The sequence below is a fragment of the Podarcis raffonei genome, chromosome 2 (genome assembly GCF_027172205.1).
Source record: "Podarcis raffonei isolate rPodRaf1 chromosome 2, rPodRaf1.pri, whole genome shotgun sequence".
In the NCBI taxonomy this organism is placed as follows: Eukaryota; Metazoa; Chordata; class Lepidosauria; order Squamata; family Lacertidae; genus Podarcis; species Podarcis raffonei.
In genome coordinates this window covers 83,122,148-83,138,015 of record NC_070603.1, presented here as the reverse complement: position 1 = coordinate 83,138,015, position 15,868 = coordinate 83,122,148, and the positions used below count along the sequence as shown (strand labels likewise).

The window sequence follows — 15,868 nt, the reverse complement described above, 5'->3', positions numbered from 1 at the left end:
TCTCACATCACTCACTTATCAAATCCACTTCATGTTTAAATTGATAGACACAGTATCCTCTGGCTACTTGCGTTTAAGTATGTGCATCCCTGCATTGTTGTTGTTGATTCTTTTGATGGCAGACATTTTCTAAAAACTCCCCATTCACTCTGTTTCCAGATGGGGGAAAAACTTTCTGAAGGATTTTGTGTTAAAATGTAAAGACTCATAAACTGGTAACCGTAAATTGCCAACACAACTAAAGGTACAACAGCAGTTCCTTGGGTAATGTTTCAGTAAATCTCAGTGTTTTGAAATACTTAATCATTAGTGACAACCCAAATGTAACTAACTTTTGCCTTTTTTCCTGTAAGCAATTTTTTAACAATATGTTTACCCACACACATTATAATTTGTGGGTTGTAATAGTAGGATTTGGAACCATAATGACATCATGCTGGGATTTTTGTTAATACATACTAAAAAGTGAGAATGTTGTGCAGAATGGACTGGATATCCCAGTGATTAGCATAACAAAAATAGAATTGAATTAAAAAATGAATCAAGCATTATAAGAATAAATACTGTTTGCTAAGGACCCATTAGCTGCAAATGAGAGATGAGAATGTTTTGGATTTTTTGTTGATCGTAAGATGGCAATCAGCCATTTGTTTGATTCATCTGCAAAAAAATGGAAAGGTATTTCTAACAGGGATAAGTAAACATTGATTGGTTAAGTAGCTGTAATGATTGTGTGAATGAACGATTTAAGTAGATTCCAAAAGATACTGGAGAAGGAAATATGACTATACTTCGTTAATATATCAGAAAACTGAAGCGGTTAAAGTACTTTGAGTTTTAGTCACTGCCAACTGTGAATATTAATTTGCAATGGAGAACATAAAAGTTATAAGTGCTAGAAATGTCTAGTTCTGGAGTAGCCTCTTTAGAACACTTATTGTAGTAAACAACCTTATTGGTCAACTTAATGGTGGTTCTTCTTTCTGCCTAGACTACAGAGTGAATCTCTAGACTAGAATAACATTGCAAGGCAAGCTGTGGATTGATATGGTTTATATAGTGCTTAATTTCATGTTTCTGTGATGAATAAGGATGCGAACACAGCTTATCTTTATGAATGTTTCATGGGGGGAAATGAGCAGTTTCCTTCACCATCCTACTAGATAGAGCAAGCTAATGAATAGAAATATATGAAGAAGTGTGCATGCACACGGAAGCTTATACCAGAACAAACTTAGTTGGTTTATAAGGTGCTACTGGACAAATAAAGTGTGTGAACAATGTCACAAAAGATTGTAGTGTCTCCTTTTGTGAAAAGAGGTTTTTGGTTGCCTGCCTGTCTTGCTCATATAAGAAGGGGCTGCAACTCTCTCTGATTGCATTTCACATTACCCACATTAGTTGGTCCGAAGAACCAATAACTTCTGAATTTATTCTTAACCTTTCCTGCCAGGGTGGGCATGACCACGCATGGCCCCCAAAATGCTTTCTTCAAATTTTGTACCAAAACTTCATGGCATCAAAAGACTTTGAAAGAGATAATAGCATTAATAAGATGTGCGCATAAACTTCATTATGTGAGTTAATCTGTAGTTTGGAAATTCATGGTGTGGGTTAATTTAATCCTTCTGTGGAGCAGGGCAGCTTTGTGAACCTTTCTAAGCTAGTGACTTTTGTACCTCAGACTGCTGGTTTTTACCTGGAGCAGCTGTCTTCCATTGACAGAAAAACCTAGACAAAAGCATGCCTTTTCACAAATCATCCAGAGTTTTGTAATCTTTGGAGTGAAATAAAAGAAGGAGTCTATCTTTTTGCATATGCTTCCCAGGTGGATAATTTTGGTTATCTAATGTTTTTATTTGCTGGCAGAATTCCAAGTATCAGACAGGCCTAGGGGCACATTTATTTGACTTAGAGCTGTAGCAGAATTTCTAGTCTGCATTTCTCTGATTATAAAAACCTGAGGTCTTTCACTGTAACTCAAAAGAAAACTAAGTTATATATTTATGTGGTAGTATTCTGTAGACTGAAGCTGCTTCAGATGATCATCTGGAAAGACCTTGTGTGTCTATTAGGTGAAAGGAAATTGTTTTGCCTGTGATTCAGAGGGGGGAACTGCACATCCACTGCCACACCTGCAGATGTCAAGGAGAAGCAAAGCTGTGTGTAATCAGCATATTGCTGACAATGTTCTCCAAACCTCTGGATGACCCCACTCATCGGTTTCATGTAGATGTTAAACAGCATAGGGGATAAATTTGAATTCTGATTAGCACCACATTGGAGGCTCCACGGGGCCAAAGTGCACTCCCCAAACATCAGCCTTTGGAAATGACTATCCAGGTAGGACCCGAACCACTCTAAAGTGGTGCCACCCACCCTTAACGTGGATAGACATTCTAGAAGAATACAGTGGTACCTCGGGTTAAGTACTTAATTCATTCCGGAGGTCCGTTCTTAACCTGAAACTGTTCTTAACCTGAAGCACCACTTTAGCTAATGGGGCCTCCTGCTGCTGCTGCACTGCTGGAGCATGATTTCTGTTCTCATCCTGAAGCAAAGTTCTTAACCTGAATCACCATTTCCAGGTTAGCGGAGTCTGTAAGCTGAAGCATATGTAACCTGAAGCGTATGTAACCTGAGGTACCACTGTCCCATGGTCAATGGTATCAAAAGACACTGAGAGGTTGAAGAGAATTAACAGGGACACACTTCCCCGACAGAGGTCATCATACCAAAGCCGTTTCTGTGCCAAAACTGGGCTTAAACCCTGATTGAAATGGATCTAGAAAATCAGTTTCCTTCAAGAGTGCCTAGATCTAGTCCATGACCACCTGCTCAAGAACCAATGGCCAAGAAAGGAAGACTGGCAACTGGCCAATACTTAAAGTTTCTGAATCCAGGGAGGGTTTCTCGAAGCATGGTTTTACTGCTGCCTCCTTCAAGGAAGCAGGGACCACTCTCTCACACAAGGAGGCATTAACCACCTTCCTGGCTTAACCAGCTGTGCCCTCCCTGCTAGCTTTTATCAGTCAAGAGGGGCAAGGGTTGAGAGTACAAGTGGTCAAAGGGACTCTGTGTGAGACTGCCAGCGGCTGAGACCCCTCTCCTTCAAGAGATAAAGCTAAGATCTCAGGTTAGAAGCTTAGAGTTGAGAGACTATAGTGAAAGGTAAAACTAGTAGTTATGTATGATGCAGCAGTACAATACTCTCTTAGGACAGTGTAGGAGCCTGTTCCATCAGAATAGTAAATACCAGCAGAGTAGTTGGTACCAGCTGTTTCATGGTGAGCCTGTGCTGCTGGTCTGCCTAATCTTTTCTGTGGGCAAGTAAAACTCAATGAGATGTGCAAGCCAAGGTCTAAAAGAGTTTTAAATGTCACATTGGACATTTCCCCCCATTTTTTCTAATAGTTTGACGGTTCCAGAAGCAGCTGGAAGCACCATTCAAAAAGTTTCCTTGTACAAAATGAAACATTCGCAGTAACTGTCACTCAGAGAATATCAATGCTATAGCCATCACAGAGATAACATGCACACATGTTTCTTACTCAGATTAAGCTATTTGTGACTGTCGTCCTTTGCGATACTGAACTTAGGACTGCCAAACATCCTGAATTCCTCGGACATAACTGGGATTTGGCCCTTGTAAACAGCATTTGGGAGGAAATAGCTGAAATGTCCGGGAAAATCTGGATGTCCGGCAAGCCATGTTGGAAGTGTAGCTTCTGGTGAATTTCCTTTAAAATAGTTCAAAATTTTGCAAAAAAGAAACCTCAAGAACTTTTGTGCCCGGATTTTCACTTTTTGAAATATGGCAACCCTAACCGAAGTACATGTTGTAACAACAACAACAACAACAACAACAACAACAACTTATACCCCGTCCATCAGGCTGAGTTTCCCCAGCCACTCTGGGCTGCTCCCAATCAAGTGTTAAAAACAATACAGCATTAAATATTAAAAACTTCCCTAAACAGGGCTGCCTTCAGATGTCTTTTAAAGACAGGATAGCTGCTTATTTTCTTCACATAGCTTAGCAGCAGAGAACTTGCTTGCTTGCCGTACAAAAGGTCTCAGTTCCAAACTTGATAAAGGCTGTGAAAGATTTCTGTCTAAACCACACCCCCCGAAAGCTGCTGCCAGTCAGTGTAGACAATACTGGGGGTGTAAGGCAGCTTCCTGCATTCTTATTAGTAAAAATAGGCAGGACAAATGCTTGATGTTGTGCTGTAATCCCAATCTGGACTCCTCCTACATGTCTCCAAGTTACCATCCCACCCAAAACGATTCATAGTATGTGAACACATTTGGAATTGATTCCATAAATCCCTGAAGGTGCTGACAGTTCCATCTGTCTATAAGGCCCATATTCTTAGTACAGATTCTCTGTTTCAGACTGGACCAAGAATATGTAACAACAAAGAACCAGATGGACTATCAGGTGCAGAACCAGTGTTCTTTACTTTTCTCGATTCTGCATTCTCCATTACCATCAGACTGGAAGCAACAGCAGCTTAGAAAATGAATTCTAAAGACAAATTGTTGCATTCAACTAAATTTTACCCCCAGACCCTCCAAGTGTCCCTATTTTCCAGGGATGTCCCTGATTTAGAGAAGCTGTCCTGGTTTCTGATTTGATCCCATTTTTTCTTAGGACGTCCCTATTTTCGTTTGAGAAATGTTTGAGGGTAGACATCACCTTGCTGACAAAGGTCCGTATAGTTAAAGCCATGGTTTTCCCAGTAGTAATGTATGGAAGTGAGAGCTGGACCATAGAGAAGGCTGATCACTGAAGAATTGATGCTTTTGCATTATGGTGCTGGAGGAGACTCTTGAGAGTCCCATGGACTGCAAGAAGATCAAACCTCTCCATTCTTAAGGAAATCAGCCCTGAGTGCTCACTGGAAGGACAGATCCTGAAGCTGAGGCTCCAATACTTTGGCCACCTCATGAGAAAAGAAGACTCCCTGGAAAAGACCCTGATGTTGGGAAAGATGGAGGGCACAAGGAGAAGGGGACGACAGAGGACAAGATGGTTGGCTACCAGCATGAGTTTGAGCAAACTGCGGGAGGCAGTGGAAGACAGGAGTGCCTGGCGTGCTCTGGTCCATGGGGTCACGAAGAGTCGAAAACGTCTAAACAACAAAACAACAACAAATGGAGTTAATTTGACCCGTGAGCCGTCTGAACGTAAACCTGTATAGGGAAGGGTCCCCCCCCCCCAATGTTTATTGTTTTATTATGTTTTTATATATGTTGGAAGCTGCACAGAGTAACTTTATCATTATGGAATGGGATGTCCCTGTTTTCATCAGAGAAATGTTGGAGGGTATGTACCCCAGATTAGACTCATTATAAATAAGGGGCCCAAGTCATTTATGACCACTAATTTTAAAAGGTTACAGCGGCGTAGCGTGGGTTGTCAGCACCCGGGGCAAGGCAAGTAATTTGCGCCCCCTAACCCGGGGCAAGGCAAGTAATTTGCGCCCCCTAACCCCTAACCATGGTCATTAATACTGACGGCTCTACTCTGGGGCAAACTTCGTGGTGACTACTGCCCTCCGTGATGTTGTTTTTGCAATTAAAGGACCCCTGCCTCAAATAAAGCACCTTGGGGATTGGGGACTGGGATTTGCCAAGGGAGCTGGGAATTGCAGTTCAGTGGCGGGTCAGGGGGAGAGGGTCCCTTCCGCATCTGGGTGCCGCGGGCCCCTTTGCGCCAAGACGCGCGCCTTTGGGCGTCGCGGCGCAGCCTTCTCGGTCTCCCTCCCCGGCCCGGCCAGCCCCGACGCGGCTTCTTTCTGGCGCGGGGAGGGGGCGCCTCTGGGGCCAGTGCGTCGGCCGGCCTCCGGCGCGGGTGGGCGGGCCCCGTCGGGGCGGGTGGGCGGTCTTGGCGCGCAGGCACTAGAGCGCAGGTGGCTCCGGCTGGGCGCTTCATTCGCCGCTGCGCGCGTCCAGACAGCGACCCGAGCCTGGGCGGCGTGGCGCTTGGTGCCGGAGCCTCCGCCCGCAGCGCCCAGTCGGGAGATCCGGCCGGAAGGAGCCTCGAGCCGGCTGTCGGACGCGGCTGAAGCAGCCAGGGCGGCATGGCAGGCGGCGGCTCCTCGGCGACTCCACGCAGCCAGCCCAGCCCCGCAGGCGAACGCTGCCCGTCGGTGAGGAGGGGCTGCCTGGCGTGCCCTCCGCGGCCCTGATGCGCGGGGACCGCGGCGAGCGCTGAGAGCCGCTGCCAGCTCGTCGGTTCCGCGAGACATGGGGCTCTGGTACAGCCTGCGCCCGAGGCTCTTCGGCGACTCCGGAGGCAGCGAGCGCGCCCCCCCCAGAAGTTGCGCCCGGTGCGGCCGGCCCCCCCCTGCACCCCCCACGCTACGCCACTGAAAGGTTACTTTTTGAGCAGGACTAAAATTGGGATATAATCCAAAATAGAAAAATTAAGAGAATGTAGATTTCAGCTTCTTTCTTCTGTAACTACTCAGATCAACAAGTATGATTTCTTAGAACTGATCTGTGGGGCACACAGGGAAAGAAGAGAGACGGGAAGTTGCACAATCCCATTTCATCAATGGGATTACTTTGTTGGATATACCCCTATGATTTCTCCACAGTGACTTTAGGGATAAAGGAGATTTTCTACCCACTTGATTTATGAAATAGGGGAGGAAGCTGGCCAAATCAGAGGAGTGTAGTTCCCACCATCTTGTATTATTATACCTTTTTATAAAAAGAAGAAAATGCTTGACAAAGACTCATGATCTTAATAGGGCAACAAAAAAGCTGTTGAAATATTGTTGCTTGCATTTTGAAATAAAACATGAAGTTAACCTAAAAGAATTGCATGTGCAAGTGTTGTTTCTGGTGGGTCCTTTTGAGTCACTTCCTCTTAAAAGCAGACAATCTTAAGTTTTTTTGCATGTTTCAGGCTTAGACAAAATTTATAGTGCTATAAAATGGAATAAAGGACACGATGCAGATGGCTGATTACAGGTTTCAGTCTTGTTGCTCTATGAGTAACAAGCTTTTGCTGTCATATATTCCATAAAACTAGATCTGATAAGCAGATAAGAATTCTAAACTCAAAATTAAAAATAAAAGCTTTGTAAGAGGCAAGAAAAAGCCTCTTAATTGTAGCTCTGGGCATCACAGGGCTCCTTTCTGCATGCTGTTTCAACAGTCAAGTAAATTTTTACAGTGGCCAAGTAGGACAGTGACCTGGTCAGTTCAAATGCTGGTTGAACTTCCATATAAATTTCAGGCTTTTATAACATTTGTCTCTTCTCCCAGAACTCAGACCCAGACTACTTTATATTGTAGTGGTACCTCAGGTTACAGACGCTTCAGGTTACAGACGCTTCAGGTTACAGACTCTGCTAACCCAGAAATAGTACCTCGGGTTAAGAACGTTGCTTCAGGATGAGAACAGAAATCACACAGCAGCAGCAGCGCAGCAGCAGTGAGAGGCCCCATTAGCTAAAGTGGTGCTTCAGGTTAAGAACAGTTTCAGGTTAAGAACAGAGCTCCGGAACGAATTAAGTACTTAACCCGAGGTACCACTGTACTTGCATTAACACTTATATCTTGCACTAGGTTCTGGGCACCATTTAAGATTAAGTCATGTGTCCCTTTCCCTTTGGTTGGTTCCAGGGCATTGAGGGTATCTAGAATTTTTACATCTTAGTCGTAACTAGATCATGCACTTACCCCATCTATCTGAGGGTAATCAAAGTCCCCCATTAGTGCAACATCATCTCCACTGGATGCCTCCTGGTACACCCATGCAGTTGCTCATACCTTACATTCCTAATCTGGCATTGTATGCTTTCACACAACCATGATCAGCTTTTCAGAGATGAGAGTTGTCGGTGGTAATTGCATCAGTGCTGATTGTAGTTTTCTTTTTCACTCTGATCCATATCAACTTCGGATATCATTAAGAATATTAGCAGGGAGAAGTAGCTAATTGAATTCTTCAATCCTTCTGTATGATATTATATGAAATGTATGTTGTGAGTGAAAACCTGCAGTTTTGTTACTGTAGGGTTGGTCTGTGGACTACAAGGAAGACCTGAAGCTCTCATAGTAAAAAAACCCAAAATACAAACCCTTGTCATCAGCTATAATTATGTATCTTAGATTCAGGGAGTGTTGCCTTTAAAAAACAAAACAAGAAACTCAACACCACTATTTGTAAACATTGTCAAACCAACCAACCAACCAACCAACCAGGCAATATGCACCTTCCATAGTATGCTTTTTTTATCTACTTAAAGTGATTAAAGATATTTAATGAAGTTGTTTTACTATGGTTTCCATTTTGTAAAATGCTAAGAGTTGTTAGGTTAATCCAGTATTGCACAGGTGGACTTCCACTAGCACAACAGGACTTCACCTTCTCTCCTCTCCTCTATAGTGCCTCTTGCACCCCCAAAATTTGTACCAAAGGGTCTCTCAGTCCTTTAGAACAGATGTTGAGGCTGTGTAGGGGAAAAGAGAGGAACCATACCACCTGTAGAAATCTCTCCTGCTTGTGCACAGTGTTGGAGCCAATACTTAGTCTTAATTTGCAAGCAAAATATATTTCTATACACTTTTCTGTTGTTGATTTATTTTGTGTAAATTGCTGTGGACCAGAGAATACGTAAAACCCATCATGTAGCTCAAACACAATGTTGCATATTTCTGTTATGAAATTGGCAGTGAGATGCAAAGATTTCTGGCATACTTCTAGATTTTGGTAACTGGCTCTTGGTCCCACCATAATAATGTTTAATGTGATGAAAAGTATTGGAAGCAAAGTATTCTTTAGGGAGCTATTATAAATTCTGCTTCTTCCTTGTGTAGGAGTCTTGCATATCTGCATTTGGGAGGTGGGTTTTTTTTTTAAAGCAAATAATTTTTAACTTTTCAAGATGGATAAATGCTACTTTGACTATGAAATACTACTTACTTTTGGCTGATGTCACTTAGCTTTCGGCAAGCATAGTAAGGTACCTAATTAAAGTTGGGAACTTAACGTAGTGGCTTGGATTTCTGTTAACATCAGATGCAAGGCAACGAAGCAGCTAGAAATAAAGAGAAAATTAACATTATCCAAGCGTATAGGGGTCCATGTTGTACCTCACAGTAAGATAGTTAAGCTTTCTTCTGATCATTCTAAATTGGATGTGGATACTTTTAAGAAAACATTTGTATTTTAATTCAGGGGACATTGCCCATGCCTCTTAGTGCCAAGGTCAATGAATGTAGAGCACAAGGTCTTGAAACCCCCAGAACAGCCCAGTGTAGATTGAGCATGCTTATGAGTGTGGAATACTGACTGTTGCAGAAAAAATGGGAGGGGAGGGAGATGGAGTGGCTAGACCAGGGGTCAGCAAACTTTTTCAGCAGGGGGCCGGTCCACTGTCCCTCAGACCTTGTGGGGGGCCGGACTATATTTTGAAAAAAAATAATGAATGAATTCCTATGCCCCACAAATAACCCAGAGATGCATTTTAAATAAAAGCACACATTCTACTCATGTAAAAACACCAGGCAGGCCCCACAAATAACCCAGAGATGCATTTTAAATAGAAGGGCACATTCTACTCATGTGAAAACATGCTGATTCCCGGACCGTCAGCGGGCCCGATTTAGAAGGCGATTGGGCTGGATCTGGCCCTCGGGCCTTAGTTTGCCTACCCATGGGCTAGAATCACAAAGGGATTTCTGAAAGAAGTGAATATTTAGGCTGCAGGCCTGAGGGGACTGGGGCACATCTGAGTGTGTTTTTATGATGATAGTTTAAGCATGTAATGAAAACGAAAATCCCCGCCCCCATTCTAGCTTCTGGTCAGGGCTGTGTCTCTGAGTTTGATTTTTTTTTAAAAAAAACTCCAATTTCTAGCCAGCTTCGAAGAATTGTTTTCTTTTAACAACAGCAAGGTAGTAAGTTTTACTGGCTGGTTTTTTGTGCTTTTACATTTCTACAAAAGCTTTCAGTATGTTGGCAAACTCAGGCCTCCCCCCCCCCTTGGTTTATGGTAGACACTGACCTAAGACTATAGCAGTAAGTGATGCTTAGATGAGGTTATTCCACCCAATTGTCCTAGTGTTAACAGACTAACCATACCAAAATAACGCATGGCGAAGAGCCTAGCCTACACAGCATCTCTACATCCCAATTTATTGGTTTATTTGGCTTTATCTTTTCCATGTTTATACTTGTCTGTCTATTTAATCTTTTTATAGTTCTTATCCTTATTTATATACTTTGGCTAATGAATACCATCCTTCCTTTATCTTGACCTACTTTGCATCTTTCATAAATCTGTGATTCAATGAGTGTCTTAAAAATTACTGAAGATGAGCCAGATTCTTGTTGTCATAGCACACTGAAGCTCAGAAGTACAGCATTTTTCAACAATGCTGTATGCCAGTAATATTCTAGCAGGATACATTAAATCTTAACAGTTTGCTCAGAGAGCAGTCACTTTGGGGCTGAGGGTTTCAGAAAAGGAAATTAATGGGGAAATTGCACTGCACAGTTGTTGCTTTTGGTTCATAGTCCCGTTCTCCAGAATGATGCCTTATTATGCTTCTTAGTTCTCTTCCCATTTTAGTAAATACTGCTTTCTTTAAAAAGTATGAAGCTGTTAAGTTCTCACCTTCTACTCTGAATCTCCCCTGGTGAAAACATAGCATTCTTACAGCATTACTTCACCCATATCAAGTTCTCTGATAGCTTAACAAATTGCTGTCCAGGGTATCCTAAAAAATGTAGGCCTATTGTACTTTCTGGTGGCCTTCCTACCGAACAGCATTTGCATCATGCTAGTTTCCATTTCTATTAAAACAGCATGCTGCCCTTCTGATTAAGAAAACACATCAGGGAATATTCTAAATTATAGCTAATCAAGCCGAATGGGCTAGCAACATGTTCAGCATAAATATTAAGCAAGATCTGCACAATGCCTGCATGTTAATGAAAGAACAGTTATGAAATTAAGTTAAGCTTGGGGAGCATGGTTATCCATTTATTTTCTGTGTTAGCAAATATTTCCATCAGTTTATATGTGTTCATGATGAAGTAGACTTCTGAGTGCTCCCTCATAGGCATAAATTGAGTTATTGAATTTGCTATGTTCCTCAAATAATTAGCTATCTTAGTTATATTGTCTATGATTAAAACACAACAGGTAGTCCTTTAGAAGGCAAATACATAGGGTTGCCATGTGTCCAGAATTCTCGAACATAGCCGGTATTCGGCCCTTGCAAACAGCATCTGGGTGGAAAATGCTGAAATGTCCAGGAAAATCCGGACGTATGACAACCCATGTCAGAAGTGTAGATTTTGGCGAATTTCATTAAAAATAGCTCGAAAACTCTTTTGTGTCCAGATTTTCACTTTTTAAAAATATGGCAACCCTATGTTGAAGTGCTTATCTCTACTGTAGTTTACAGGGCCAAACTCCAGGTTCAAAGCGATCCTTGGCATTGAGATCTCTTGTGAGCCTCCATCTACATCTGTGTCCTCCATGAGCCGTGCTGCTACAGTGATCACCATGATGGTGTTTAGCAGCTATTTAAATTTCCTGCAATGCTCCAGAGCACCTCGGACATGGTGCTACAACGGTACTGACTGAAACACACCAGTCAAGGGGCCTTAGGGCATGGGTCAATGGTGGGGCCTGCTGCAGCAATAGAGAATAACAGGTGCTGACAAAAACCTTGGTATTTTGCAATGTGTGCTGTGGACAGAAGTAGATTCTTATAACCACTCACTTCAGCTAATATTCAGCAACCCAGAGTGCTTCACAGTTAGATATTTTGTGAAGAGGTGATGATTAAACTGCGACAATCTGTGCATCGGACTCCATTGTACTGAAGGTCAGGAACTGTGCACACTGCATTTGCAACTCATTATATGGTCTTACTTACCAAACTGGGTTACTTATGCTCCAGGGCATGATCTGAAGGCCACATGAAATGACCACCTTACTGAAGTTTAGGACAATTTAGAGACACTTGCAGTAAAGAGGAAGGCTTGGAAATGCCAAAGGGGAGAGATTTTAAAAATTATGTAAATGAATCCACAGGATGAAAATTAACACAATGTAATTAATCATGATATTATGTGGCCTTGCCTTTGCTTGGACAGAGGTGAAAAAAGATCTGGAGATTTGGTCAAATTTGAAGCTTTCCTTGTTAGGTCGAATTGCAGTTATAAAAATGAATGTATTGCCAAGAATGTTGTTTTTGTTTCAAGCATTACAAATAATGGATAAAATGGACTGTTTCAAGAAGTGGCAGAAAGACATATCTAAATTTGTCTGGCAGGGCAAGAAGCCCAGAATAAAATTTAAGATATTAACGGACTCAAAGGAAAGAGGGGGGTTTGCCCTGCCAGACTTTAAATTGTACTATGAAGCGGCAGCTTTCTGCTGGCTAAAAGATTGGTTGCTTCTTGAAAACACAGACATTTTGGACTTGGAAGGTTTTAATAATATTTTTGGGTGGCATGCATATCTGTGGTATGACAAGGTTAAAGCGCACAAAAGTTTTAAAAACCATATTGTCAGAAAAGCACTATTAAATGTTTGGGTCAGATATAAAGATTTGCTGGAAAATAAAACCCCAAGGTGGTTGTCGCCAATGGAAGCCAAGGCAGTTAAAAAGTTAAATATGGAGTCGAAGTGGCCAAGATATTGGGAAATTCTGGAAAAGGAAGGGGACAAACTGAGATTGCAGAGTTTTGAGAAATTAAAAGGGAAGGTGAGAGACTGGTTGCATTACCATCAAATAAACGAAGTGTTTAAATTGGACAGTAAAATTGGCTTCCAGGTGGAGAAATCAAAACTAGAGACTGAATTGTTAGAATCCAGTACTAAGAATTTGTCAAAAATGTACAATTTGCTGCTGAAATGGAATACACAAGATGAAACGGTTAAATCAACTATGATTAAATGGGCTCAGGACATTGGTCATAATATTTTGTTTGCTGATTGGGAAAAGTTGTGGACCACCGGGATGAAATTCACGGCATGTAATGCCTTAAGAGAAAATATTATGAAAATGATCTATAGGTGGTACATAACCCCAGTCAAGCTTGCAAAGATCTACCATTTGCCTGACAATAAATGTTGGAAATGTAAGGAAAAGGAAGGCACATTCTTTCACCTCTGGTGGACGTGCCCGAAGATTAAGGCATTCTGGGAAATGATCTATAATGAACTGAAAAAGGTATTTAAATACACCTTCCCTAAGAAACCAGAGGCCTTTCTCTTGGGTATTGTCGGCCAAGGGGTGTTAAAGAAGGACATAACCTTTTTTATGTATGCTACAACAGCAGCAAGAATACTCATTGCAAAGTACTGGAAGACACAAGATCTACCCACTCTGGAAGAATGGCAGATGAAGGTGATTGACTACATGAGCCTGGCAGAGATGACGAGCAGAATCCGAAACCAGGGAAGAGAAGCGGCGGAAGAAGAATGGAAAAAGTTTAAGGACTATTTAAAGAAATATTATAAAATTAACGACAGTTAGAATGATGTTGGACTGGAAAGTAAATGGTTACTATTAGCAATGGTTAAGACAAGGAGAATAAGGGTAATTAGTTTAAATTTATAGTAAAATAGGGGAAGATTTGCTGAGCAATTGATTAGAAATTGGAATACAGAAACGGGAGGCATGAGGAAGTCGAAGAAGAAAGGTTTAAGAAATTAGGATATGAAATGGTACTTGTTTTTTTTTTTGTTCTGTTGTCTTTTGTTTGTTTATGTATGTATTGTTTGTATGATTATAAAAAATTGTTTAATAAAAATATTTAAAAAAAAAATATAGAGACACTTGCAGTAAAGAGGAAGGCTTGGAAATGCCAAAGGGGAGAGATTTTAAAAATTATGTAAATGAATCCACAGGATGAAAATTAACACAATGTAATTAATCATGATATTATGTGGCCTTGCCTTTGCTCACACTCTTTTTTTCTGAATAAAGAAGACTCTAATTCAAATTTTCCTATGGTAAGAAAATATGAATTGCTAGCTCTCATTTTAAGAGCTTGAGAAATAATTGTAGATATGGAGTAGTAACTGGTTTCCTGGTCAGATACTGTGTTTTAATTATATAATCTGAATTGTTACTAGCTTTTGCCCTAGAATTTAGGGTAGAGTGTAGATTCCTCATTTGCTTTCATATAACAGTGGTGCCTGGATGACTGTTCTGTGAAACTTTGCCATGTGATAGTGCTTTCCAATGAAAACAATGTTAAGACATAATAAAGCTCCTATTTAGTGGATGTTCATAGAAAAGGTTTTAAGTGCAAATGGTAAGTATCTAGGTCCTATTTTGAGATTATGAGAAGATGGATCAGTTGCTACATCAGCTCAATGTGCATTGCAACTTAAGTATTTTCTTATTACAGAGTCTAGTGCAGAAGATACTGGAAAATTTCCAGTGATCATATGGGCATTAGAAAATATCCTTTCAGTTTGCCAAAAAAGGATTAGTGTGTAGATCTCATTTGGAATTTGCACATGACTATTATTATATAGATAAGAAGAAGGAAATTCCTCAGAATCATGAGAAAGTCAAATAAATTAATATCTAAGAACCCAAGCAGGTAGTAACTCTGTCCTAAGATTAGTTTTTCAGACTTTCATGACAATGGCTGGCCATATAACTTCAAACAATTGCTTTTCTTTGTTGAAGAATATAAGTTTTACAGTTTAAAATTGCAAAGGAACAGCACATTTAATTCTATTAACAGTGTTATTCTGGTAATGTTTGGCATGAATTTGGTTTGTTTTAAATATATTAGCATTTATCTTCAGAATTGCTTTTTTCATTTAGTAAGGGAAATTTGTCTGTGAAATACATCAGTAAGAGGTTTTAAAAGGGAACAGCAAATTTCATTAACAAGTTCATTCTTCTGAGAACAAGTCTACAGCACAGTTGCCCAGCTCACCCAAAGCACAAAGGCAAATAGAAAAGCTGGTTTGGATTTGCAGCATAGTCCTGAGAACATTATTCCAGTAATGAGATGTCACAGTGTCTGTTTAGGGGGGGAAATGCCCCTGAAGGCAGAGAGATGAGGATGTTTTTGGATTTTTGGAGGGAGGGGAGGGAAAGGCATTGTGCAAGCAGTCTCACAGCACCCCTGACTGAAAGAAACAGTGATACGTTTTTGTTTTTAAAAAAATCACCTCATGCGTTCATCTTATATCATACACCTACAGGCATCAATGTAAAGAAACGGAGATACTCGTAAGCTTTTTTTCATCCAGAGTGACATTTCATGTGCAACCTAATTGTTTTTTCAGTTATCATCTGTTCAGTATAGTTTATGTGCTAGATAACTGCACCTAATATGCAAATGACGTGTGTCATTATGTATACATTTGCACTGTAAAAATGTCAATTGGACCTTTAGAATTAACAGGCCTATGCATACAATTCTTAGACATATGAAGGACCAAAACAAGAAGGTGGCAAACCTGAAGCACAATCAACAAATGGAAAAGAAGAAGAATGCCCAGTTGCTAGAAGAAGTTCGTAGACGTGAAGATAATATGACAGACAACTCTCAGCATTTGCAGGTGAGTTGCTTTAATTTGTCTAAATATTCTGGAAATGTTCTGTTGCAAAAAAATAAACAAGTAAATATGCTCCAAAACTGATTTCTGATGGAAAAGCCCTTTTTTCTTTACAGACAAAGGTCTGGAAAGGTGGTGCAGAAAAACACATGCAATTGACGTGTTGCAAAGAAGCACATTATGGTGTAAATCAGGGAACCCTTTCTTATAATGACTAGTGCAGTCTGGATATTTGTAGAAGGTGGTTGTTGTTATTTGGGGTATGACCTGCTCACTCAGTTGTGAATGGTACC

General features: G+C 41.0%; 1 protein-coding gene across 10 annotated transcripts in view; it reads left to right on the top strand.

Moving 5' to 3' along the window:
- ERC2 (ELKS/RAB6-interacting/CAST family member 2) overlaps positions 1 to 15,868 on the top strand; it is a 527,327-nt gene that overhangs the window by 241,456 nt on the left and 270,003 nt on the right. For all 10 annotated transcript variants that reach the window (XM_053377860.1, XM_053377861.1, XM_053377857.1 and 7 more), the window contains one exon: positions 15,443 to 15,578. In XM_053377860.1, the coding sequence (XP_053233835.1) occupies positions 15,443 to 15,578 (136 nt within the window). The remainder of the gene's footprint in view (positions 1 to 15,442; positions 15,579 to 15,868) is intronic.